Raw genomic sequence first — 27,413 nt, 5'->3', positions numbered from 1 at the left:
ATGTGTAAGCTGCCCATGCCACACGCACTAATGCAACCCCATACCATCAGAGATGCAGGCTTCTGAACTGAGCGCTGATAACAACTTGGGTCGTCCTTCTCCTCTTTAGTCCGAATGACATGGCGTCTCTGATTTCCATAAAGAACTTGAAATTTTGATTCGTCTGACCACAGAACAGTTTTCCACTTTGCCACAGTCCATTTTAAATGAGCCTTGGCCCAGAGAAGACACCTGCGCTTCTGGATCATGTTTAGATACGGCTTCTTCTTTGAACTATAAAGTTTTAGCTGGCAATGGCGGATGGCACGGTGAATTGTGTTCACAGATAATGTTCTCTGGAAATATTCCTGAGCCCATTTTGTGATTTCCAATACAGAAGCACGCCTGTATGTGATGCAGTGCCGTCTAAGGGCCCGAAGATCACGGGCACCCAGTATGGTTTTCCAGCCTTGACCCTTATGCACAGAGATTCTTCCAGATTCTCTGAATCTTTTGATGATATTATGCACTGTAGATGATGATGTGTTCAAACTCTTTGCAATTTTACACTGTCGAACTCCTTTCTGATATTGCTCCACTATTTGTCGGTGCAGAATTAGGGGGATTGGTGATCCTCTTCCCATCTTTACTTCTGAGAGCCGCTGCCACTCCAAGATGCTCTTTTTATACCCAGTCATGTTAATGACCTATTGCCAATTGACCTAATGAGTTGCAATTTGGTCCTCCAGCTGTTCCTTTTTTGTACCTTTAACTTTTCCAGCCTCTTATTGCCCCTGTCCCAACTTTTTTGAGATGTGTTGCTGTCATGAAATTTCAAATGAGCCAATATTTGGCATGACATTTCAAAATGTCTCACTTTCGACATTTGATATGTTGTCTATGTTCTATTGTGAATACAATATCAGTTTTTGAGATTTGTACATTATTGCATTCCGTTTTTATTTACAATTTGTATTTTGTCCCAACTTTTTTGGAATCGGGGTTGTATATACTGTATACACATGTACAGTAGGTGCAATATAAAGTGTGTGTTAGTAGCCGTATAATGCAAAACGAAGTGCATTTATATTTTGCATAACACTTATAAATTCATGCAGGCCTAATGTTCGGAAATATATCTTTCACTCTCTCTCACACACACACACACACACACCCTGGGCAGAGTGAAGAAGCTGTGAGTGTATAACTCTCGCTTTCACACAGATAGTGGGCGGAGCTTTCGGCACAGGTGAGTGACTACCGGCTCAAAGGGGGCGTGCCTTCGCGAATTAATAAAGTGCTCTTTTATGTGCGAGCTGGTGGTGTGTTTGCTCGCTGTGTTTCTGCTGCCATTCTTGTCATTTAAAACGTTTATTTTCGGTTCTTATATTGAGTTGGAGTGTTCCTGTTGTGGTATATATGATTTTTTTTTTATTATTATTAATTGAGTTTATTGTGCAATTTTTAGTTATGTGTGTGTTTGGCCTGTTCTGTTCTGCTCTGTTCAGTCTTCAGATAGTGTTTGATTCTGCTTGTTTGGTGGATGCTAATGGACTTTAGCTTCCAGTTAGAGCATGAAAAAGAAATTAATATCAAACTTTATCTGAACTGTTTATTTCATTGACTTTTGAACCTTTAAACCTCCTATATAGTAATATAGTAGTAAGTTAATTTACCTTATACTTCAGTTCTTTCTATATCTGTATGAGTTTGTTTGTTTTTTTACCCTTTTATATTTGTAAGCTGTGGAAAATTCTAGAAACCCATAGTGTAATGTTTGGGGATAGTTAAAAAGGCCTGAGTTATTAAAGCAGTAGTGCTTGTTTGTTTGTTTTAGTGTGTAAGATATATATCTCAAATGTTTTTTGCTTTTGTTATATCTTGCCACTTTCAAAATTTGCTCTATCCAGCCAGTTTTATCAGGGTTTTTGTTTGTTTTTGTTAGTGCCTCTAATATAACCTATATTTTGAATATTAAACTGGCTTGATTAATAAGTGAGGAAACCAAACCCACTGAAACACTGCATTTTATTTCATCCTGTCATCTCGGTTTCATTTGATATGTTCCACTATAGTCTTGAAGGCAGGATATTTTGTTCTAATGTAAACTGGCTGATCCTTCTTTAAATGTTCTTTACTATAGAATCCGCTATCCTGGATCCTGTGAATCATCCACTCATTTGGAGCCCAATTGACCACTCTTGGCATCCATCCTGCAATTTGTAATGACTGGTGTTGCCATGCCCATTGGACCTTCTCACCCTCCTCCTCCTCCTCCTCCACCACCACCTCCTCCTCCTCCTCCCTCCATCGCAGGAAGTGGACCGTTCTCTCGCAGTGTTCACCGGCGCTCTAAGATGCGCAACTTCAACTGGGACACCATTCCAACACATAGCGTGGTCGGGAAGCTCAACGTCTGGACGTCACACACGAAGCTAGAGGACATTCCCCTGGACACCAAGCGCATTGAGGAACTGTTTAGCCACAGTGAACGTCAGCAGATGCCGCTCAGGCATGGCACTGTTAAGAAGAGTGTGTGGGGCCTGCAGTCCACTTGTCCCGAGTCAGAGATTGTGAGTAGTTTGTGGTGGTCTAGTTTTCTCATGCAGGTGGAAGGATGTCGGCTGGAGATTGCTGCGGTCAGACAGGTCTAAGGGTATTGTGGTGCTGTTTTGACCAGATGCGGTACATTTCTCGTTTTCAGTGAATATTGAAGGAAATGCTACATCCCAGGTGATGGGTGAAATTGAAGAGCGCACTTCTTGTTTTTATGGACACGGAGTCTTGCATTTACTCTATTTTTATCAGATCTTGCACAACTCGAGGTTCCGAGACTTTCAGTATTCTGTGGAAGATGCATCATGATTGTAGGGATCTTGGCTTGCATCCAGTGTCTAATTTTAAATCTCAGGGATGTGATGAAAAGCATTCATTTTAAAGGAGACATCAAAAGTTATTTTTGAAGGGAGCAGCACAAACTGTGAAAGCCAGTCCATTCACCTGGAAAGCAAGCCAAAAGTCCTGAATCCTCTTGCCTCTGGCAAGTCAGCTCTTTGATGGTTTCATGTTTCGATCAAGTTAAACAAACTGCAAAATGAAGTTAATGAATGGGATCATGGTGACGTTCTCTTTGCTTATCCTAACCACGTTTCCGTAAGAGTTGGGATATTTTCCAAAATGCAATAAAAACAAAATTCTGTGATTTTGTGAATTCATATGAACCTTTTAACAGACAAAAGTACAAAGAAAAGACCTAATAGTTTTACTGACCAACTTTAATGTATTCTGTAAATATAAATGAAGTTAGAATTTGATGCCTGCAACACAAAGTTGGGACCTTTGCGTTGCATCACCTTTCCTTTTAATATCACTTTAATCATATGAGATCTGAGAATACTAATTGTTGCAATTTTGCAAATGGATTTTTTTTTTTTTTGGGTCCATTCTTGCTTGATGCAAGACTTCAGCTGCTCAATGGTCCATGGTCGCCGTTGACTGATTTCGCCTCTTTGTGATGCGCCACGTATTCTCAATAGGAGACAGATCTGGACTGGCAGCAGGCCAGTCAAGCACACTCGCTCTGTCTGCAAAGCCATGCTGTTGTAGCCCGTGTAGAATGAGGCCTGGCATTGTCCGGCTGAGATAAGCATGGATGTCCCGGGAACAGATGTCACCCTTATGAATAGGTCTTTCTAAAATCCCTATATATTTGACTCAACATATCAATGGTACCTTCACACATGCACAACTCCCTCATGCCATGGGCACTGATGCCTCCCATACAGTCACAGATGCTGGCTTTTGCACCTTTCTCTGATGATAAACTGGATGGTCATGTTCAACTTTGGCATGGAGAACTCCAAGTCCAGTTTTTCTGAAAACAAGCTGAAACGTGGACTCCTCTAACCACAGCACGTTTCCACTGTCTTTCAGTCCATCGGCGACAAGTTCAGGCCTAGAGAAGTCTGTAGTGTTTCTGCATAGAATTGATGAATGGCTTCCTCCTTGTGTAATACAGATCAGGTTGCATTTCTGGATGCAGTGGCAGACTGTGTTAAGTGAGAACAGTTTTCCAAAGTACTCCCAAGCCCACGTGGCTGTTTGTCATTAGCATGACAGTTTCTCAAGCAGTGCCACCTGAGGGCTTGAAGATCACACATTCAACAGTGGTTTCCGACCTTGCCCTTTACGCACTGAGATGTCTCTAAATTTCCTTGAAGCTTTTCGCAATATGATCTACTGTAGATTTTGAAAGGCCTAAAATCTTGCATTGAGATGTTCTCTTTGAATTGAACAATCCTTTCAGAAATTTTGGCACAAAGGAGTGAGCCACAACCCATCCTTGCTTGCAAAGATTGAGCCTTTGGTGCTGCTCCTTTTATGCCCAATCATGTTACCAATTAACCTGCTTATTGTGGAGTCTTCCAAAATGGTATTGCTTGAATATTCTATAAAACTCAGTCTTATTTTGTTTCTGTCCCAACTTTTGAGTGTGTTGCAGGCATCAAATTCTAACTTCATTCATATTTACAAAATACAATAGTCAATTCCTTGTTGGTTAAATAACGGTTTGAGAATTAACAAATCAGATTTTTGTTTTTATTGCATTTTGGAAAATGTCCCAACTTTTCTGGAAATGAAGTTAGTAATTATTTTTTTTTTTTTCAATTAAAGTTACTGGCGCTTGTCTTAGTGATGCAAAAATAAAATATCGGGTTTGGCTTAAAATTATAATTAAATTCTTTCGAAATGGTGGCTATTTCAACCCCTACAGAGGACGCAGTCATGATCGTTTCTGCAGCTGAAAGATGGAGCTTTCTCGGTGTACTTCCTTGCTAGCTTCTCAACGGGAACATAAGCACAACAGTTGCGTTAATGCAAGCTTTGTTTCTGTATGACTGCTTCCACATTAGGTCTGTGCAATACATTGTTTATTGATTAGCACAATATTGGCCTTTGAAGCATTAGTGTAACAGATACTGATGTGTGATATGCGAATTGGGTGCTGTTGTAGGAAAATGATCAATTTAGTCCCCTGTAACTTGCCTTTTTTTTTTATTTTTTTATTCTTGTATCAAAATGATTTTCTAACAATTACCATTTATTTTGCTTTACCAGTAACTGGTTGTTTTATTAAAGCTGGTATAATTAAGATCAGTAAAACAAGTCAATACTTGAAGTAATAGCCCTTCCCTCATCAGCCTGCCTTTCTTTTAACAAGACTGTCATGTTACCAAGAGCCCACAAAACCCATCTGTCCTGAAAAGTTAATTTTTAAATGGCAGGTGGATATACTATCAGAGCTGCTGTTCTAGAAAATTAATCCCCTAAACACCTTCTGATCAATCAGAATTTAGAAGGCAGCAGAGCATGCGTTTATTGTGTTCTGTGTTCAGGTTGGTTTTTTTTTTTTTTTTTTCTCCTGTGGGAAGTTTGAGCGATCAAAACCTTGTGATTTAAAATCAGTGTTGTAGTCGAGTCACTAAACCTCGAGTCTGAGTCCAGCCTCGAGTCCCCAGTGTTCAAGTCTGAGTCAAGTCCAAGTCATTAAAGAAAATTCTGAGTCGAGTCCAACACAAGCCCTGCTATCAACAGGGCAAATGACATGAGGGTTAACACCAGTTAGTTCATCGGTCAGCAAGCAAACCCTGCTATGTTCATTGCTTTGTTGATGGTGTGTGTCTTCCTTCTCTGGGTGGAGTCTTGCCAAATGACAATTTGAAGTTCAAGGTTGTCCCCGTCATCTCCTCAATAGTTCTTCTACTTATAGAACACATAGTGGTGCATTTGGTCCCCCCCAACTGCATGAGAAGTCTGTATAAGCCAAGTGGACAATCCTAGGGGCTTCTTTCCAGGTGTTTTAATGTTAGTTTGTTCCTGAACATGACGTATGAACAGGCGAATGTGCATTCTGTTGCACAAAATTAGTATAAAAATTAATGTAGATTTAAATAGCTTATGCCAAACTATTGGCATGTTACAAAAATAAAAGAAAAATCCGAGTCTTCATTTCCAATTTACGAGTCTGAATGTAGTTAATGCCCAAGTCAGTAGTCAGTGCTCAAGTCGAGTCACAAGGCCTTAAAATTAGGGCACGAGTCGGACTCGAGTACTAATAAGCTTGTTTAAAATAATAAATAGTACTACTAGTTTAAATGAACACATGGTGTTCTTTAACTGTAATGTATTATAGTTTCACAAGTTTGCATTGCAAAGCATATCAGTATGTGCTAATTGTGTTTTTAAGCAGCCCTAATCACAAAGACCATGCATGTTAAATATTGCAATATGTCATAGAACTGATTATCATATGATTAATTGGATTGAGGTTAATTGGAATGAACTTGAGCATTTTGGTCTGTTTTAACCCAACTAATGCATATTTTTGGAGTTTTGGTTTAATTATTTTGATGGGGGATTCCCCCCCCCCCCCCTCAATGAGTTAATCCTCTTGTTGCTCACAAGTTTGTAGAACTTGAAGGTTCTATACAATCACACTGCTGGTTTTACTGTTCTGCTTAATCAGAAGTTTTATGTTAATGTGCTTGATCTAATGTTATTTCTGTAGTAACAACCACTTCACAGGGACTTGCTACCGTACATCAGATGCTGCTGGTGTAATTAACTCTGACTAAATTCATATTGATAAAGGTGTTCATTTAAGTTTTATGACCGGGGAGAGTCTTCAGGATGGAGGACTTTGAGCTTAGCAGTTTCTCTGTAACAAGGCAAATTGCTTTCCTTGGTCAAGCAAGAGGAAAAATGAGGGCTCAGGCTCATGAGGAAATAACCATTTAGAGGAAGTGATGACAAGAACAGACTTGTTTCACAGATGCTCCATGGCATAAAATGTAACTGTAAACGGATACAACCTGTGCTATGTTATTTAATAAACTTTTTAAAAAATGGCTTTGGCAGATTGCTCTCGTATAAGTGGAATAAAACACTTCAGGACCTGAAGTGATTGGAAAATAATCAAACTATAGTAACAGCATCTGAGCATGCTCTGGCATCCATAATGTCCAAGCCCATGGTTTTGTGCTGGAAAAGTAGATGTTGCTCCTTTCAGGTGAACTTATTCATAAGTGATGGAAAGTGTGCGTGCGAGTGACACACACGATATTTCTTACAGTATGCACAGTTCAGGGATTACCCTTGAAATGGTTGACAAAACGGTTAGTTGTTTCACTGTATAGGGAACAGTTCTTACTGTAAGGCAGAAGTGGCTCAGGATTTAGTATTTATAACAATGGGAAGTGCAGTAATGCCATGATACAATGAGAGGTTTTTGCTCTGTTCCTATTTTATTGTATTCACCTGCTGAAAGTGGTGTTAAATTTCCTGTTTTTGTACAAGCCTTTATGGATACTCAAATGAGAGTTGTCTCGTCTTTTATTGATTTTTGATTAGTTATTTGTTTGCGTTCTCTTTGACAGGTCTCAATCCTTAACTCAAAGAAAAGTATGAATATTGGGATTCTACTGAAGCAGTTTAAAAGGTGAGGTTTCAGATGGAAGATGATTATGCTTGCTTAAATATAATTTACTGAATGAGTACAATTCAGTCATGCATCACATAAGCCCTCAAGCATTTCTTCAGATGGGTGAATGAGTAATTTCCACCCCCACCCCCCTGTAGATACTATTATTTTGCACTCAAGTTACAAGAAGTAAATGTATTTATATTAAAGTGGTGGTATTTGTCCATGTGTAAAAAAAAGTGTATATAATTTGGAATAATTACTTTGAATACTGAAGTAGTGAATATGTTCTGAAGAGTCATCCCAGTCTACACCACTGCTACAGCAGCACAATTTGGACTTTATTTAACTTCAAATGCTAATAAGAAAATGGAAATCCAGTTGTGCATGCGCAAACATTTCTCATGTGAGCGACTATAGTTTGATGTATAATTGACTTAATGAGTTAGTTATTAAGACAACTGAATAAAATTAAATGGTCTTAACAGACAGGGTTAATAAACTAATAAATACACCATCTGATATTTCCTTTTTTTTTCATGCTTCTCAAAGTTTTCTTCACTTTTTTGTGTTAATAGTTCTGAAAGTTGCTGGGCACTAAGAGCAACTAATGCCATCAAATTATTTTTTTTAATATCCAGGTGTCCAAATTATACTGGAACATCATGTAATCTTGAGCTGAAATATTAACTTTGCTGTATGAACATTTTATATTATAAATATGGACCTTTTATGATCATAATTATCATGGTGGCATAGCCGCAAATGCTCTTAAGAATATGAAATAAGTATTTTCTCATGAGCGGCAAATTCATTATGAAACTGCATGATGTAACTGCCTCTCATGTGTAGGCATTTATTCCAAAATGACACACTGCCAGTTTTTCTTCCACTGTTTCTGTTCGAGATGAGGAAAATGATGAATCAGTAAGTTCACAGCGTGGAGGTGGATATGTGGTTATGGCATTTGACACTCGAGCACCTCCTGTCTATTCAGACCTACAGAAGAGTATTTCCATTCATAGAGATGTTTGTGCTTTGGCTCACTCTGCAGGCCAATTCAGGACATTGTTGAAGACATCATGGAGGGAAACATGCGATTTGCTCCTGGCAGTCTGAGAGAACTGAGCAAGCTGCTGCCTGATGATGTGGAGGTACACTGGCCAGCTTGTAGAACTTTGTAGCATGAAATGAGCAGTATTCTCTTCCCCTCATGGAATGATCAGACAATTGCAGAGGCAGAGATTAATGCTGGACAGAATGGAGAATCCCCCCCCCCCAAGGTTATGTGTTCAGGGAAAATTGTCACTGCTATTATTACTTTTTGGGTAGATTTGACCTACAAAAAGTGGAACACGTTTTTTTTTTTTCCCTTTTCTTAACTTGTACAGTTGAATTGCGATACATTCAAAAGGGATGCTCTGGGAATTTCCCTGGCACCATCGTTGCTAAGAATTGAACTCAATTTTGCAGGTAAAGAAGCTGTTGTCGTTCCATGGTGATGCATCTCAACTTGCAGAGGCAGATCGCTTCTCCCTGATGCTGGTTAAAGTTCCTGCGTGAGTTTAATGGTTCTAAAGGACTAACAATTATTGTTAAAGTAATTAATTGTTGTGTTTTTGGAAATTGTTAGTCAGAATCTGGTTCGCTGACCTGGTTTCCTTCCTGCAGTTATTAGGGTTTAAATGGCCTTCACGGCAGCCGTCCAGAGATGTGGCTCAGCTTGAATTGTTGATGGATTCTGTGTTTGCAGATATGAAGAAAGACTGAAAAGCCTGCTCCTCAGAGAGGAGTTCATACCCTTTATAGAGGAGATGAAAAAATCCATTTCCATCATGACTGCGGCAGCTAATGGTATTGTGCATCATCCGTTTTTTGTTGTTTTGTTCATTTTTCCTCTCATCCTGCTTTACAACTTTGAAATTCTGAGTTTTTTTTTAAGTGCATGGTGCAAGAGTTTTTCATTACTCACCATATATTTTTCATTGATATTACATGATTTATTGATTATTTTTCTTATCAGCTTATTGATGCCTGACACTTTTTTTTTTTAACACCCTCCCCCCCCACCCCCCCCAGAGCTGCTGGCGTGTGACGATCTACATTCTATAATCAGACTGGTGCTCAAAGCTGGAAACTACATGAACGCTGTAGGCTTTTTTTTTTTTAAGCTTGCTTTACATTTCAGTTGCACTCAGTTGCTACATCGATGAATGTTGAGTCTATTTTGGTCTTTAGAACAGCATGAATTCATCTGAGCAGCAAGATGCTGGATCTGTCATGTTACACATTGCAAAATAAAGGCCTGGTCCCACAACACTTATACCTACAACTATAGCGATAACTAACTGTAAATCGGTCCCCTGCAGTTTGTGGTTGGTGCTCACACCAATCTGATAACTTGTACCTATAGCCCAGGCCTGGGTTCTAAAGGGAATAATCTTGGTTAGGAATTGTGTTTAGGTAGGTTATGCCTTTCAGGGATATTTCAGTGGCTATATCATGGGCTGTAATTTGTGCCAGGAAAACATTCCCCACACCCTCACACTTGGTGCATTGTACATGCAAGCTACTGTTCCAAATATGACGATATTCGGAATTTGATACGGGTCATAAATTCAGAGTGCATCTTGATCAGAAAATGTTATTCTGAGTAAAGATGTGGGGTATGTCTATTATTTGGGTATTAGGTGCATTTCTTTGGACATATACAGCACATTTTATACACCAACTAGAGAAGTTTGCAAGGCTGGGGTAGAGAAGCGGTTGCATGTAAATATGGAATGTTGGTGGGATATTCCTTTTCATTTGCCATGTAAACAACTTGTAAGGAATATTGTCTTTTTCAGAATGAGGGCACAAACCAGAATATTTTGAGCATGTAAACATGGTGACCATCACCACTGGTCTATACTGTTCATACGAGATGAGTGGTGCATTCTGAGATGACCACACTAGTGTTGGATGCAGTTTCCTCACTTTTGCTTGCAGAAGCGACTTTTCTGATCCGCAAGCCGTTTTATCTGAAAGGTTGCTGAGGTCTGGTGGTTTTATGCTTTATGTTCCATTCTTGATGAACTGTGAGTGAAAAGCCCAGGTCATCATCTGTCTGCGTAACCTGCATGCCTCCTTGTAACTAATCTCCTCACATCTGTAAGGTCATCTGTGTTGAGCACTAACTGATAATGTTGGAATGTACAGCTTGTGTGAGGCTGTAGGATGATAAACTGGCAGCCCTGTGAAGAGATGTGGCATAGATGAAATCTCTACCCTGATGAGGATTTGAAAGAGTTGTACAGAGGGAGATACTAAAATGCTGCTGACTTCGGTCTCATTAAGTGGAGATGAAGCAAGAGCTAAATCCTACTAATGCAGCTATCAGCTGGTAGTCAGACAGCATTGTGGGTAATGCAGGAAACCATTAATCAAAGTGAAACTAGACCCATGTTTGCAAAACAAATTACATTTTACAATTCTATACATTTTGGATGCTACGAAAGGTGGTGACGAATTTTTCTTTAACGTGACACTGTTTCTGTCTGGATTTGTTCAGGATGGCTATGCTGGTCGTGCGATAGCTTTCAGAATGACTTCTCTCCTGAAGCTTGTGGACACCAAAGCGAACAAACCTGGCATGAACCTTATGCACTACGTGGCTATGGTATGGTGCGCTCTGCTAGCTACACTGAAATGGACATGCTTCTTAATTTTAGTGTGTTTGTATGTTTTACTACTTATCCTGAATCCTCTCTCTACCTCAGCAAGCTCAGCAGATTGACTGTGCCTTATTAAGTTTTACAGAACAGCTTCAACACATCAGGGACGCATCAAGGTAACTGTGATGGGAGGAGTAATTTATACATTTAAAATAAGCTGGAATGCTCAACAGGCTTTGCATGATTTTTTTTTTTTCCCCCCCCCTTTCCCCCTTCTTAGAATTCAAAAACAGGAAGTAGAAACAGACTTTAAGACAGAAATAGATAAAACTAAAGAAGCAAAGGCCTTTGCCAGCAAGCAGCCTGATCTGCAACATCAAATGGAGGAGTTTCTTCAAGTGAGTCTGTACAGTGGTCACTTTTTGTAGTGCGATCTAAAATCTTAGATCGACGTGGTGATCGGCTTTCTTCTTTCATCTAGATGGCCACAAGTCAGTTAGCAGACATGGAGGCCTCTCTAAGGGAGCTGGATTCAGTCAGTCACACCGTGGCTGAGTATTTCTGTGAAGACCCTGCTACCTTTAAGCTGGAGGAATGCTGCTCAATCTTCCACTCGTTTTGCGAGAAGTTTGAGAGAGCTGTACTGGTAAGTCTTGGAACACTTACAACTCTGTAAGTTGATCTAATTAACACAGCCAGAATTGCGATTCTTGGTTCACAGTTGGTGAAAAAGAAGGCATGGGTGGACAAGTACAGTGGTGCTTGAGTTTTTGAACCCTTTTAGAATGTTGTATATTTCTGCATAAATATGATTTCGAACATGATCGGATTTGTGCAAGTCCTAAAAGTAGATAGAGAACCTAATTAAGCAAATCACAAATATTATACTTGGTCATTTATTTATTAAGCAAAATGATCCAGGATTGTGCATCAGTGAGCAACAAAAGTATGTGAACCTTTGCATTCAGTATCTGGTCTGACCCTCCTGTGCAGTAATAACTGCACCTAAACTTTTTCCTGTAACTATAGATCAGTCCTGCACATCGGTTTGGAGGAATTTTAGCCCGTTCCTCTGTACAGAACAGTTTCAAATCTCCGATGTTGATGGGTTTCTTCACATGAACTGCTCACACATTTCTATTGGGTTAATGTCAGTAATTTGACTTGGCCATTCCAAAAAAAAACATTCATTTGTTTTTATTTATTCATTATCTACATTTTATTATTCTTTCACTGTTCATTGGTAGAACGACTTCTGTGATTAGGGTCATTGTCTTGCTGCTTGACCCACTTTCTCTTGAAAGTCTGTCATCTCGCAGACAGATGTCCTGACATTTTTCCTTTCAAATTCTCTGGAATAATTCAGAATTAATTGTTCCATCAATGGTGGTAATCTGTCCTGGCCCAGGTGCAGCAAAATGGGCCCATACCATGGTACTACCAACTCCATGTTTCACAGATGGGATCAGGTTTTTATGCTGGGATGCAGTGTGTTTTTTCCTTTCTTTAAATATAATGCTTCTCATGAAAACCAATGTTCTATTTTGGTCTCATCCGTCCACAGAATATTTTTGCAGTATCCTTCTGGTTTGTCCACATGATCTTTGCTGACCACAGTTTGCTAAATAGTCTTTTTGAAGAGCACTGGCTTTCACCTTGCAATGCTGCCATGCACACCGTTAATGATCAGTGGACTCATGAAGTTAATATTGGCCACTGAGGGAGTTCTTTAGTTGCGTAGTTACCCTGGGGTTCCTTTGTGACCTTGCAGACTATTACATACCGTGATCTTGGTTAGTTGTCCACTCCTGGGGAGGGTAATGGTCAATTTCTCCTCCACCTGTCTCACTGTGTGTTGGTGGAGTCCAAACTCAGATTTTGTAACCTTTTCCAGCCTAATGAGCATCAAAACACTTTGAGGTTCTCAGAAATCTCCTTTGTTTTGTGCAGTGATGTTTCCACAAACATGTTTTGAAGCTCCGACATTGATGGATCTGTTTTTGAAATCTAATGCAGCATCCACTCGCACCGGATCGTCACCCCATTGAGTATAAAATACCAGACTCTAATTTCACTTTCAAATCAACTGCTAATCCTAGAGGTTCACATGCTTTTGCCATTCATTGATGTGTAACATTTGGATCATTTTCCTCAATTAATAAATGACCAAGTATAATATCTTTCTCATTTGTTTAATTAGGTTCTCTGTCTAGTTTTAGGACTGGAAAAAAAATCTGATGTTTTTGGTACAAACGTAGTTCTAAAGGATTCACAAATGTTCAAGCACTACTGTGTGTAGTCTGGGCATCTTGGACAAGAGTAGGTTTGTTTTATTTATTATTCATAGTTGCTTGGCAGAGGAGCAGACAAATAGGCGAGCAGTCACCAGAGGGTTTCTTTTCTCATTCAAAACCCAGACAAAGGAGAAACAATTTTGTTAGCTCTCTGAAATTAAGCATGGAATGTGGTGCACCTCGATGCTGTAACTATAAATGCACTATACATTCTGAATCCCACCACACACTGGATTTTACTAATAGGATTAATTCACTTGATTGACTCAGGAACAGACTTGTGGAAACACTCAGGAAATTGAGCAAAATTATGTGCACTATAAAGCTGTCATGTCATGCTCCTGCTAACACAGCACGGCACCTCATTTGTGCCTGTTTTTAATGCACTTAACTAGCTTGCTTTTTAAAAAAAATTAGATTGTCTACTTTTTTAAAGCTCGCCGTATCTGGGCAAAGTTAATACAGTTGACCAAATGCATTGTCCTACTTGTTTATTCTGTAAATATGAATAGCATAGTTTGACCTTTGTACTTTTGGATAAAAGTTCATCCATCCACTATCCGTAGCCGCCCATCCTGTCCTACAGGGTCGCAGGCAAGCTGGAGCCTATCCCAGCTGACTATGGGCGAGAGGCAGGACACACCCTGGACAAGTCGCCAGGTTATCACAGGGCTGTATAAAAGTTTGCTTAGCAATATTGGTATTTGTCTGCAGCTTCACGTTTATTTATTTAAAAAAAAAAAAAAGGGTTACTAGCAGGTCACGAAACTTAACCTGTCCTACATATTGCATGGCTGTTGCAAATGTTAAGATGTGAAGCTATTTATGCATTTTATCAGGGAAGGGTTCAATCTCAAATGTTCTAGACAAAAAAACAAATGGGAAATTCGGTTTTGGAAAGTAAGAATAGAATTTTGTAAAGGAAGAAATGAATGGATAGAATGATGAAATTAGGGGGTGTCTGCCTATCTTAAATGTCATTTTATATTAAAAAAAATTAAAATATAAGGAATTTAGGGATTGTTTTTAACCCATGTATGGAATAATATTGGTGGACAATTCATCTGGTCTAGTCTTGCTGTGTTTTAGTCTCATTAAGTGTTCTATGAAGTGCAGTACTGTGTAAAAGTCTTGGGCACGTGCGAAGAAATGCTGTAGAGAAGATTAATTTTAAAAAAATATGAAATTTAAATGTTTCTGCCCTCTTAAATACTATAAAGAGCAGAAATGAATGAAGGTCAGTATTTGCTGTGATTATTCACAATTCTTCTGGAGACTGACTCACTTATTTTTGCGGCGAACCCCAGCAGCCTTTATTATGTTTATTGTCTGAAAGTGCTTTCATGTGTAATGGGCTGTTTTTCCTTACTGATATACAAAATTTTTCTGTAGTATTTAGGTTTGTGCTGGAAAACCAGTGTTAGGAAGTCAAAAGTTTTTGTACTGACTCGATGTCAAGGTCATAAAATAAAAATCTATAACAAAGAATGGGGTGCATTTTATAGTTTTGTATTGCACGTCAGGAATAAGTTTTACACTACACGTGTTAAAATAGTTACAACTTGAATTAAGACTTGGGTGTTTTGAACAGGAAAATGCAGAACGAGAGGCAGCAGAGAGGCGCCGAATGCAGCAGAGGGAGAGAGGGACACTGAGCCGAGTAGTCAAGCGGCGTACAGTCGCCACCTGCTCTAGGCCAAGCTCTGAACATGAAGCCCTAGAAACCGTCCTCACCAGCTTCCTTAGCACTCGTTCTTCACGCAGAAGACAACCCTCATCCAGCAGAAGTCCAGCAGAGACGCTGGGTGAAAAACACCCACTAGCAGAGAGCTCTCACATTGGCATAGCTCTGGATAGTTCTGCTTGTATAGACAAAAACGATACAAGCCTTTTATGTCAAGAGCAGGACCAGAGCTTCCAGGTAACCTTTGAAATTCCTCCCCAAACAGATCAAAATGAGATTTCACACACTGAGGAGCAGAACAAGAGCTGTCTGATGAGCCAGGACAGCCCAGAGGAGAAATGCTTCAACGCAGAAAGATGCTGTGGTATGAATGTACACTGCTCATCAGCCGGCCCAAAAAGAACACCATGCATAGAAGACAAAGCAACTCCAAAGATCAGCAGAACAAGCCGTCGCAGGAGTGTATTCTTAAGACTAAATGGTGGACAGAAGAATGAAAAGGCCCATCAAACACTGGAGGGTTGCCAGAAGACGCCCTGTCAGGTTGGGTACCCTGCTTCAGATGCTATAGATGTTCCAGGCATCTCCTCTCCTCATCCCAGAGGAATACAACCAGTGGATTTTGCTCTTCAGGATAGTTTTGGATCACCTTGGACTGTTCTCAGTCCTCATGTTTCGCCCTCATACATGCGGCACCGCAGGTATTCCTTCAGTTCCGCTCAAGATGAAGAATTAGACGATGGACTGTGGGCACTGCCTGATACGCCCTCAAAGGGCCCTCTTCTGGCACCCATGTGCCGGTTCTATGAGCACAGTGTGTCTACCTCTGTGATTAGTCATGTGGGTGTTGGAAGTTCTCCATTAAAGCAAGGAACTCTGTTAAGGTCTGCATCGGTAGGCGAAAAACCTGAATCCATACCCAGCTTTCGTTTCGGTGCTTTCTTCCCAAGGCGCCATGGAAAAGAAACCAGGAAAGAGCCGTCTGCACTGATGTCCTTCTTCCAGCGATTTGGGGAGAGAGGAAGGCCTGCTTCAGTAGGAGGTTCATGCAGAGGGGATACTTGAATTTTTTGTACTCTGTTCCTCCTCCCTGCCCCCCTCCCCTTTTTTTTTTTTTTTTTTTTTTTTTTTTTTTAAATAGACTCATTAGTGTTGTGTGCTTGCATGCATTGCACAATGAACACTGTAACCCAAGACAAATATGGACTTGTTTTGGAGTGTGATCACTGTCTTTAAATGAATCGTGTCCTCAAAAGTGGTGGATTATTTATTTGTATTCCATTGTTTTTCTTAATCTAAACTTTTTCCCCTCTCTCCCCCATGTCATGTGGATTTAATGTACTTTAAGGTTCCTGCTGAGTTCATAAACACTTACGTTTGCTTGTGTGATCTGCTTGTGTACGTTTTTATATAATAAAGTGTGGCATTCCACCTTCATATTTGAAAGTATATATTTTACGCAACATCCTACGTACACATCACTTTTTGGAATGTTGTGTACGGGTAGGTATTAAGTGGTGGTGTTTTTGTCCCCCCCCCCCCCCCCCTTAAATATTGTTGTACATGAGATGATGACCTCTCAACTCAACATCTTGGGTTTTGTCCTCAAAATACAGTGGCTGTCTCGTACTCGGGTCTTTGTACAGCTTAATAGGTGTGGGGGTTTTTTTTCCCTTTTTATTTTTTATTTTTTTAATTCCACACAGGAAGTGATTGCTGGCCTGCTGTCTGGTCCTTGCTGTGTCTCTCAATAGAGCTTAATATATAACAGGCTTCCTTTTTTTTCTAGTTTTTCTTTTTTGAGATTGAAACAAGGTGCACTTGTTCCTGTTGCCTTGGTGATGGAGATGTTTACAGCATGATCTCATTTGGCTAGAAGTACAGTGAAATAATACCCGCTTAGAAAAAAGTGGCCGCACACAGTCTTTTCTTTCGTTAGAGTTCAGTGCCTGTTTTTTCATGACGCAGCCACAAACTAGTGCACTTCCACTGAAGAGGTTTAGGAGCTGGAGATGGAGCTCATGTTTAACACTTCGCCATAGGGAGATTTGTTTGTTTGGAAACTGTTCAAGTACTGTGTGTAAAAGCCATTTTGATTTGATGACTATTGTCTTGAAAAGCAAGTTCATGGCTGTTATGTGCAGTTAAATGTATGTCTCTTTGGTGTTGTCCAGCTTTTAGTGAAAAGACATTTCAAAGTTCAACTGATCACAATGCTTGGACTTTGAGAAAGTGAACTAGATCACCATGTGTGTGCATGTGTCAGGGGGAGGAGGCAGACATGAGTAACTTGAGCTACATCAGAGAGGAAGAAACTTGAGACAGAGGAATAACTCGAAAAGGTGACTTGGAGGACTTTTTAGGGAAGAACTACAAGAGCCTCTTTGCTTAAGATAGATAAATTCTCAGTGTATTCCCTGCTATAACTCAAGGTGAGTGAATTATTTATTTTTTTTACGTTTTAGATTTTTTTTTTTTTATTTAAATTTATCCTGAAATGGATAGATTGTAATTCTTCTGCAAAGTTGAGGTAGATGTGTTGAGCGTGAGAAAGTGAGTAGAAGGGTGTTGGAGGAAATAACTAAATGCACAGCTAATAACTTCAGTCCTAGAGAAAGAGGTCAACTTCACAACTGTAACGGGTTGACAGGGTTTACTAAATCACTCATGTCTACCTATTAAAATATATGCTTAAGATAAAATGAGATTTATTTGAAAAATATTGCCAAAGAAATGGTTTAAAGCTGTTCTTTTATTCTTGTAATGGTGATGGAATACTTAAATTTTGCTGCTGTTAAAATTTAATAAACATTTAAAATCTGCAATTTTTTTGAAAAGATAAGCTTCAGTTTGTGCTTTTGAAACTCAAAATCCAAACAATGCAGTACCTCCAAAGCCACAAAAAACACACGTACGTACACTATCAAGACTACAGCACCTGCCTATTAGTCTATGGAAGGAGTGCTATGAATCAGTACGTTTACATGCACATCCGAATCAAGCTGCTGTCGGTAATTGAGCAAAGGGTCCCAGCAGGGGTGCCAGAGAAATCCAATCCTACATGCACACAAGGAAATCAAGCTATTGTGTGAGGTACATTGTGCACCCGAGCCACACAGTGTACCACACTGGTACACTTCCGGTTGTCGTCATGAAGAAGAGCTATTCAAGAGTGTAAACAAAGTTATCAGTTCCGTGTTCTCCATTGCGCATTTTTCTCCCGTCCACGAATTTTAATATATTCAACTCCTTAAGCTGAATGAGCATGAACTCTGTCTCCTCATTGCTCCAGAAGTGCACGTTTCTGCTTGCCATTTTCTCTTCTTCGTTTGTTCCTCCTGACCTCTTCTGCTGCTCGCTACTACTGTTGTCATGCCAACCGAGGCTGTCGTGTTTCCCACTTGTGGACTCGTCACTTCCGGAAGGGGCAGTGCTGAAGTAAGTAGCTCGAATACGTAGCTCGATAGGGTTTACATGCACCAAGTAGCTCGGCAAAAATCGCATAATCTAGGTCGTGTAGCTCAATTACGAGAAATCAAGTTCAGTTCAATTTCAGCTGAGCTAAGATGTTTCCATGGCATTTAGAACTTCGATTTCAGTCGAGCAATGGCAGAAATTCAATTTTCTCTGTGCATGTAAACGCACTGACTGACTGAACCATGACTGACCCACTTAACAAGCTGAGATGCTGCTGTTTAGTTTGTGTTGGTACGCTGCAGCATTTGTTTCCTTCATTTAAAGAGGCTGGGGTGCCACAGAGCTTGGAGGCCAGAAAGCTATTAGAATGTCAGGAGAAATAATCCAAGTATTTCAAAAAGTACTCCGCTTTAAATAGCACTACCTCGGCTTTAAATGACTGCGTCTAAATTAAAACGTAACTTGGAGATAATCTTGCACTCCTAGGCTGCTTTCCACTTTTTCTTTCACTGAAGGGAATTGCTCATCCTTGGTCCAAATGTTGCTTCATGTAAGTGAATTCTAACATTTGGATTGATGTACAGTTGATATACAATGTCTTGCAAAAGTATTCATGCTCTTTGGTGTTTGCCCTGTTTTGTTGCATTACAAGATGGAATTAAAATGGATTTTTGGGGTGTTGGCACAATTTGATTTACACAACATGCCTACCACTTTAAAGCTGCAAATTATTTTATTGTGATTACAATAAGATGAAAACAGAAACCTGGAGCGTGCATAGGTATTCACCTCCTTTCATATAAAACCCCTAAATAAGAGCTGGTCCAACCACTTCACTTCATAAGTCACATAATTGGTTCAGATCCACCTGTGTGTCACATGATCTGTCACATGATGTCTGTATAAATCAACCTGTTCTGGAAGGACCCTGACTCTGCAACATGAAAACCAAGGAGCCTCCAAACAGGTCCGAGAGAAAGTTGTGGAGAAGTATAAATCAGGGTTGGGTTATAAAAAAATATTCCAAACTTTGAATATCCTATGGAGCACCATTAAATCCATTATAGCAAAATGGAAAGAATATGGCACCACTCCAAACCTGACAAGAGAAGGCCGCCCACCAAAACTCACAGACTGGGCAAGGAGGGCATTAATCAGAAGGCAACACTGAAGTAGCTGCAGAGATGGGAGTATTGGTCCATAGGATCACTTTAACTATACACTCCACAGAGCGGGGCTTGATGGACGAGTGGCCAGAAAAAAGCCATTGCTTAAGAAAACACATTTGGAGTTTGCCCGACAACATGTAGCAGACTTCCCAAACACATGAAAGATGATTCCATGGTCAAATGAGACTAAAATTGATCTTTTTGCCCATCATGGGAAATGCCATGTCTGGCTCAAACCCAACGCCCTGAGAACACCATTCCTACAGTGAAGCATGGTGGTGGGGATATTTTTCATCTGCAGGGACAGGAAAGCTGGTCAGGACTGAAGGAAACCTGGATGGCACTAAATAAAGGGCAAATCTGGAGGAAAACCTGTTTGAGACTGGGATGAAGGTTCACGGTCCAGCAGGACAATGAGCCTAAACATCCTGCTAAAGCTACACTGGAGTGGTTTAAAGGGAAACATTTTAAATGTCTTGGAATGGCTTAATCAAAGCTCAGACCTCAGTCCAATTGCAAATCTGTAGCATAACTTGAAGATTGTTGTACACCAACGCAACCCATCTAACTTGAAGGAGTTGGAGCAGTTTTGCCTTGAGGAATGGGCAAAAATCCCAGTGGCTGGATGTGCTTAGCTAATACAGACATACCCCAAGAGACTTGCAGCTGTAATTGCAGTAAAAGCTGGCTCTACAAAGTATTGACTTTGGGCAGTGAATACCTATGCACACTCCAGACTTTTGTGTTTTCATCTTAATTATTGTTTGTGCCACAATAAAAGTTTTTTTCACCTTTAAAGTGGTAGGCATGTTGTGTAAATCAAATGGTGCTAACCCCCCCAAAATCCACTTTTGTTCCAGCTTGTTAATGCGACAAAACAGGACAAACACAAAGGGGGATGAATACTTTCACAAGACACTGTATAAGGTCTATACATCCAGTTAAAATGATAGGTTTTTGTGATGTAAAAATAAAAAATCAGGGAAAGGGGGGAACTTTAGAATAACCTGATTTGCACAAGTGTGCATTTCCATTAACTAATATTTGGTTAAATCATCTTTAGCTTGTAATGCAGTACTCTGTCTTTTTGACTAAGTGTCTACCAGTGTTGTTGCACATCTAAATTTGGCAGTTTAATTTCACTTTTCCTTGCAAAAAAAGTTCCGTATTGATCAAATTGTGTGAGCAGATCTCCTTCTCCTGTGCATACTTCGTCAAACCTTCTTTGAACCTTGGTGCCAGCGAGTGATGCAGCCCGTGTTTTCACCAGTTTTGAGCAGAACTGTTGTAATCGAGGATGCGTCATGAACGGCCGGCTTTGCACAATACGCAACGGGAATAAACAGTAGAAGCAAGATGGTGGATCGCATTGATTATCTGCAAGCTTTTGTTCTTTTATTGCAGATGTTTGTTTTCACTGTAACTATTTTTGAAGATTTGTACTCCTTCCTTTGCATTCTCCATTGCTGTGCTTTGTTTCCTTTCCAAACTAACGACGCCCACGGAGGTCATTACAGTTCTCAGATTCTGAACCAGTTTATTTCTGGTTGACACATTCTGATGGGTTCATAATTTGGTGCATGGCCCAGAACGGAACCCATTCCCCATTAGTGGAACAGGATTAATGGAGGTGTAGGTTTTGTGCCAGAACAGATTATTGTTTGGAGCTATCCATGATTTCCTTCCTTCTTGACTAGCATTCTGGTCCCAGCTGAAAAGAAGGGTTTTGGAAATTATTTTGTAGTTCTCTCTCGATCAATGTATTTTTTTAAAGATTTTTTTGGGGGGGCTTTTTCCACCTTTATTGGATAGGACAGTGTCGAGACAGGAAATGAGCGGGAGAGAGACGGGGAGGGATCGGGAAATGACCTCAGGTTGGAATTGAACCCAGGTCCCTGGATTTATGGTATGGCACCTTATCCACCTGAGCCACGACGCTATGTTTTGTTTGCTGAAGCCATGGCTTCAGCAGTCAGATGAAACAAAGATGTTCTCAAGAAAATCCTACAGAAACAACTGCTCTTTATTTGTGGCTCATGAGAATCATGTCATTGTTGACAATTGTATGAAATTTACTTTTGACCATGAGAATGGTTAATTCTTTGAATAGTCACAGGCCGTATTAGGGTTTGCGCACTTGTGCAACAAGGTTATTGTAATTTTAAAAGAATCCGAAAACATTTCTATTGGTCTTTTACTTGAATTTTGTTGGTTGTTAGATCATAATAAAGGTGGGGAAAATGTGGCATGACTTATCTTGGCTTCATTTTTAACCCTGCAATTTCAGCAGGGGTGTGTAGACTTTTTATATCCATTGTATTCCTTTTTCAAAGGCAGATCACAGGGTCACTTCATTTACTATTTATGCACGGTCTCACAAAGGCAGTTTTCTTCTAGGAAAAATTTGACTACTTTAGCCAAACTTAACCTGACTGAACAACTAATGAACATCTAACTGGAATCCTAGTTTCAGCGTGATATTTGATTGTTATTCCTATTGCATTTAACAGTTGAATTATGGCTCAGCACATGGTGAAATTTTGACGTTTTCTTTTACGAACATTTTGAAAACTTAATGCATTTCTCAGTTAGTTAAAAGTTATGAAATTTTGAAGTTTGTAAATCATCAAATGTATGAAATAAGAAAATATCATTCATAAAGAGACTGGTACAGGAGCATCAGACATTTTGACAACCGCTATCTGACTGCAAATGGAATTAATTAGGTGTATGTCTCTTTTGTTATGGCCATAATTTTCCGACAACTTAATCAAAGCATGATATTCAATGTTTCAGGAAATCACACTTGACTAGTAAGGTTTTACACATCTTTAAATAGACTTTGTTTGTTTGTTTTGTTTTAACCAGATTTGTTAAACTGGCTAATTACCCAACATGACCTTCACTTGAAAAACTAGGCAAATTTAAAAAGAAACAAAACACTTCCTTATATTTTTTTGGGGAAATGTAGTCATGGGTTGTTTTTATTTATTTTAATACAATGATATTCTCAGCCTGGTGCACCTTTTTTTTTTTTTTTTTTTAATATGCTACCCATTACAGACTTTATGCTTGTTAATGAGTTATTTTCACTTTACAGAGCAGCACGTTTAACAGTGAAACTTGTTTACAGCAAATACTACAACCCCAATTTCAAAAAACATTAAGATGCTGTGTAAAATGTGAATAGAAACAGAATACAACAGTTTGCAAATCTTTTTCAACCTATATTCAATTGAATAAAACGCAAATGCAAGATATTAAATGTTCAAACTGAGATGTTTGTTTTTTGTAAATATTCACTCATTCTAAATTTAATGTCAACACATTCCAAAAACATGGTACATGGGCAAGTTTTTCACTGCTGCATATCACCTTTTCTTTTAACAACACTCAGAATATGGGAACTGCAGACACTCATTTTAGAAGTTCCATACATGAAATTCTTTCTCATTCTTACTTGATATTCAACTTGAGTTGCTCAATAGTCCAGTGTTGACATTGTCCCATTTTGCACTTCATAACGCACCGCACATTTTCAATGGGAGGCAGGCGGGCCAGTTTAGCGCCTGCACTCTTTTACTACAAAGCCACACTGTTGTAACACATGCAGAATGTGGCTTGGCATTATCTTGCTGGGGGGGGGACAGCTCTGAAAAAGATGTTTTGGAGGGCAGCATATGTTGCCCCAGAACCTGTATGCACCTTTCAGTATTAAAGGTAGATTGCCTTTCAGATTTTTCAAGTTAAGGTCATAAAAAGAATTTTCCCTGACACCCAATTATTTCTGTTTAGTGGACCGGAAGCTACTGAATTCAAATTGCAGACTTCCAATTTTATTAGTTGTTTTTTTTTTTAAATAGAACAATTAATGAATTTAGTGCCACATAGCCCTAAATTATCTGCTATTTTATTCTTGCTTCACCATGACCCAATTCAAGATACTACATCATGCATCACATGATGGGCTTTCCCTGTTTGCACAAGGCATTGTGGGATACAAATTTGAAACAGGAGAGGAAAATGGAGGACGCGAATGAAATGTGAAAGACCGACTACAGTAACAGAAAGCGAGAAGAAAAGAAAGAAAACACAGGACCAAGCTAATAAAAATCGACGGTCAGCAAGTGATTCGGTGTGTTCAGCTGTTCGTTTAGCGACAGAATGATATAACTGTCAGTGCGTGGTCAAGGTAAACCTGTAGATGGCAGTAATGCAACACTGGATGCCAGCTGCCATAAAACCCAAAAGAAGGTAAACCTGTGCAAGTTTCCCATGCCATGAGCATGAACATGCCCCCAGACCATCACAAGTGCTGGCTTTTGAACTTTGTGTTCTTCAGGCTAAAGAGGAAAAGGACCATCCAGATTGTTACCAGCACAATATCCATGATTTCTTAAAAAAAAAAAAGCTATTTGAAATGAGGACTCATCAGGCCATAGTATGCTTTTCCGCTTTGTGTCAGACCATCGCAGGCCCAATTTTTTCGGAATGTGTTGCAGGCATCAAATTCAGAATGAGCGAATGTTCACAAAAAAAAAAGTTTTTCCGTTTGAACATTAAATATCTTATCTTTTGTATTGCATTCAGTCAAATATAGGTTGAAAAGGATGTGCAGATATTGCATTCTATTTTTATTTATATGTTCCCTCACGTCCCAACTTCCTTGGAATCGGGTTTGTATAATAAAAATTATTGTAGTACACTGACCCAGTTTTTGTGAAAGAAAAGCAACAATGAACCAGGTTACTTGGCTTGTCTTGGTATTGCTGTTTATCATGGTGTTAGGTTTTGATCTCTCTGTAGCGAAAGAGGTTGAACTGACAAAGTATGATCTAGGAATGTAGACCTCTGCCACCTAAGAGGTTCTGCCTCATGGATATCCAGGATCAAGCAAATAGTAACTGACAGACAGCTGCTCAGAGATGTTTCTCAGTTTATTGTAGGACAAATACGAGTGTATGTGTGATTTTTATTTTATTATTATTATTTTTTTTTAAATACAACCCCGATTCCAAAAAAGTTGGGACAAAGTACAAATTGTCAATAAAAACAGAATGCAATAATTTACAAATCTCAAAAACTGATATTGTATTCACAATAGAACATAGATAACATATCAAATGTTGAAAGTGAGATATTTTGAAATTTCATGCCAAATATTGGCTCATTTGAAATTTCATGACAGCAACACATCTCAAAAAAGTTGGGACAGGGGCAATAAGAGGCTGGAAAAGTTAAAGGTACAAAAAAGGAACAGCTGGAGGACCAAATTGCAACTCATTAGGTCAATTGGCAATAGGTCATTAACATGACTGGGTATAAAAAGAGAATCTTGGAGTGGCAGCGGCTCTCAGAAGTAAAGATGGGAAGAGGATCACCAATCCCCCTAATTCTGCGCAAACAAATAGTGGAGCAATATCAGAAAGGAGTTCGACAGTGTAAAATTGCAAAGACTTTAAGCATATCATCATCTACAGTGCATAATATCATCAAAAGATTCAGAGAATCTGGAAGAATCCGTGCGTAAGAGTCAAGGCCAGAAAACCATACTGGGTGCCCGTGATCTTCGGGCCCTTAGACGGCACTGCATCACATACAGGCATGCTTCTGTATTGGAAATCACAAAATGGGCTCAGGAATATTTCCAGAGAACATTATCTGTGAACACAATTCACCGTGCCATCCACCGTTGCCAGCTAAAACTCTATAGTTCAAAGAAGAAGCCGTATCTAAACATGATCCAGAAGCGCAGACGTCTTCTCTGGGCCAAGGCTCATTTAAAATGGACTGTAGCAAAGTGGAAAACTGTTCTGTGGTCAGACGAATCAAAATTTGAAGTTCTTTATGGAAATCAGGGACGCCGTGTCATTTGGACTAAAGAGGAGAAGGACGACCCGAGTTGTTATCAGCGCTCAGTTCAGAAGCCTGCATCTCTGATGGTATGGGGTTGCATTAGTGCATGTGGCATGGGCAGCTTACACATCTGGAAAGACACCATCAATGCTGAAAGGTATATCCAGGTTCTAGAGCAACATATGCTCCCATCCAGATGACGTCTCTTTCAGGGAAGACCTTGCATTTTCCAACATGATAATGCCAAACCACATACTGCATCAATTACAGCATCATAGCTGCGTAGAAGAAGGGTCCGGGTACTGAACTGGCCAGCCTGCAGTCCAGATCTTTCACCCATAGAACACATTTGGCGCATCATAAAACGGAAGATACGACAAAAAAGACCTAAGATAGTTGAGCAACTAGAATCCTACATTAGACAAGAATGGGTTAACATTCCTATCCCTAAACTTGAGCAACTTGTCTCCTCAGTCCCCAGACGTTTACAGACTGTTGTAAAGAGAAAAGGGGATGTCTCACAGTGGTAAACATGGCCTTGTCCCAACTTTTTTGAGATGTGTTGTTGTCATGAAATTTAAAATCACCTAATTTTTCTCTTTAAATGATACATTTTCTCAGTTTAAACATTTGATATGTCATCTACAGTGGTGCTTGAAAGTTTGTGAACCCTTTGGAATTTTCTATATTTCTGCATAAATATGACCTAAAACATCATCAGATTTTCACACAAGGCCTAAAAGTAGATAAAGAGAACCCAGTTAAACAAATGAGACAAAAATATTATATTTAGTCATTTATTTATTGAGGAAAATGATCCAATATTGCATATCTGTGAGTGGCAAAAGTATGTGAACCTCTAGGATTGTCAGTCAATTTGAAGGTGAAATTAGAGTCAGGTGTTTTCAGTCAATGGGATGACAATCAGGTGTGAGTGGGCACCCTGTTTTATTTAAAGAACAGGGATCTATCAAAGTCTGATCTTCACAACACATGTTTGTGGAAGTGTATCATGGCACGAACAAAGGAGATTCCTGAGGACCTCAGAAAAAGCGTTGTTGATGCTCATCAGGCTGGAAAAGTTTACAAAACCATCTCTAAAGAGTTTGGACTCCACCAATCCACAGTCAGACAGATTGTGTACAAATGGAGGAAATTCAAGGCCATTGTTACCCTCCCAAGGAGTGGTCAACCAACAAAGATCACTCCAAGAGCAAGGCGTGTAATAGTCGGCGAGGTCACAAAGGACCCCAGGGTAACTTCTAAGCAACTGAAGGCCTCTCTCACATGTTAATGTTCATGAGTCCACCATCAGGAGGACACTGAACAACAATGGTGTGCACGGCAGGGTTGCAAGTAGAAAGCCACTGCTCTCCAAAAAGAACATTGCTGCTAATCTGCAGTTTGCTAAAGATCATGTGGACAAGCCAGAAGTCTATTGGAAAAATGTTTGTGGACGGATGAGACCAAAATAGAACTTTTTGGTTTAAATGAGAAGTGTTATGTTTGGAGAAAGGAAAACACTGCATTCCAGCATAAGAACCTTATCCCATCTGTGAAACATGGTGGTGGTAGTATCATGGTTTGGGCCTGTTTTGCTGCATCTGGGCCAGGACGGCTTGCCATCACTGATGGAACAATGAAGTCTGAATTATGCCAGCGAATTCTACAGGAAAATGTCAGGACATCTGTCCATGAACTGAATCTCAAGAGAAGGTGGGTCATGCAGCAAGACAATGACCCTAAGCATACAAGTCGTTCTACCAAAGAATGGTTAAAGAAGAATAAAGTTAATGTTTTGGAATGGCCAAGTCAAAGTCCTGACTTTAATCCAATCAAAATGTTGTGGAAGGACCTGAAGTGAGCAGTTCATGTGAG

The 27,413-nt window shown here is 39.6% G+C and overlaps 1 protein-coding gene across 1 annotated transcript; it reads left to right on the top strand.

The window, feature by feature from the left end:
• Nucleotides 1–1,282: 1,282 nt before the first annotated feature.
• On the top strand, nt 1,283–16,886 carry fhdc3 (FH2 domain containing 3). The gene is made up of 12 exons (XM_060909422.1): nt 1,283–1,392; nt 2,123–2,552; nt 7,416–7,477; nt 8,514–8,613; nt 8,933–9,018; nt 9,213–9,313; nt 9,539–9,609; nt 11,013–11,120; nt 11,221–11,291; nt 11,396–11,513; nt 11,597–11,761; nt 15,001–16,886. The coding sequence occupies exons 2-12, from the start codon at nt 2,205–2,207 to the stop codon at nt 16,156–16,158; spliced, it is 2,388 nt and encodes a 795-aa protein (XP_060765405.1). The 5' UTR covers nt 1,283–1,392; nt 2,123–2,204; the 3' UTR covers nt 16,159–16,886.
• The last annotated feature ends 10,527 nt before the right edge of the window (nt 16,887–27,413 follow it).

The sequence above is a fragment of the Neoarius graeffei genome, chromosome 25 (assembly GCF_027579695.1).
Source record: "Neoarius graeffei isolate fNeoGra1 chromosome 25, fNeoGra1.pri, whole genome shotgun sequence".
Lineage (NCBI taxonomy): Eukaryota > Metazoa > Chordata > Actinopteri > Siluriformes > Ariidae > Neoarius > Neoarius graeffei.
Note: the sequence above shows the minus strand (reverse complement) of the source record. Positions and strands in the feature narration are given on the sequence as shown.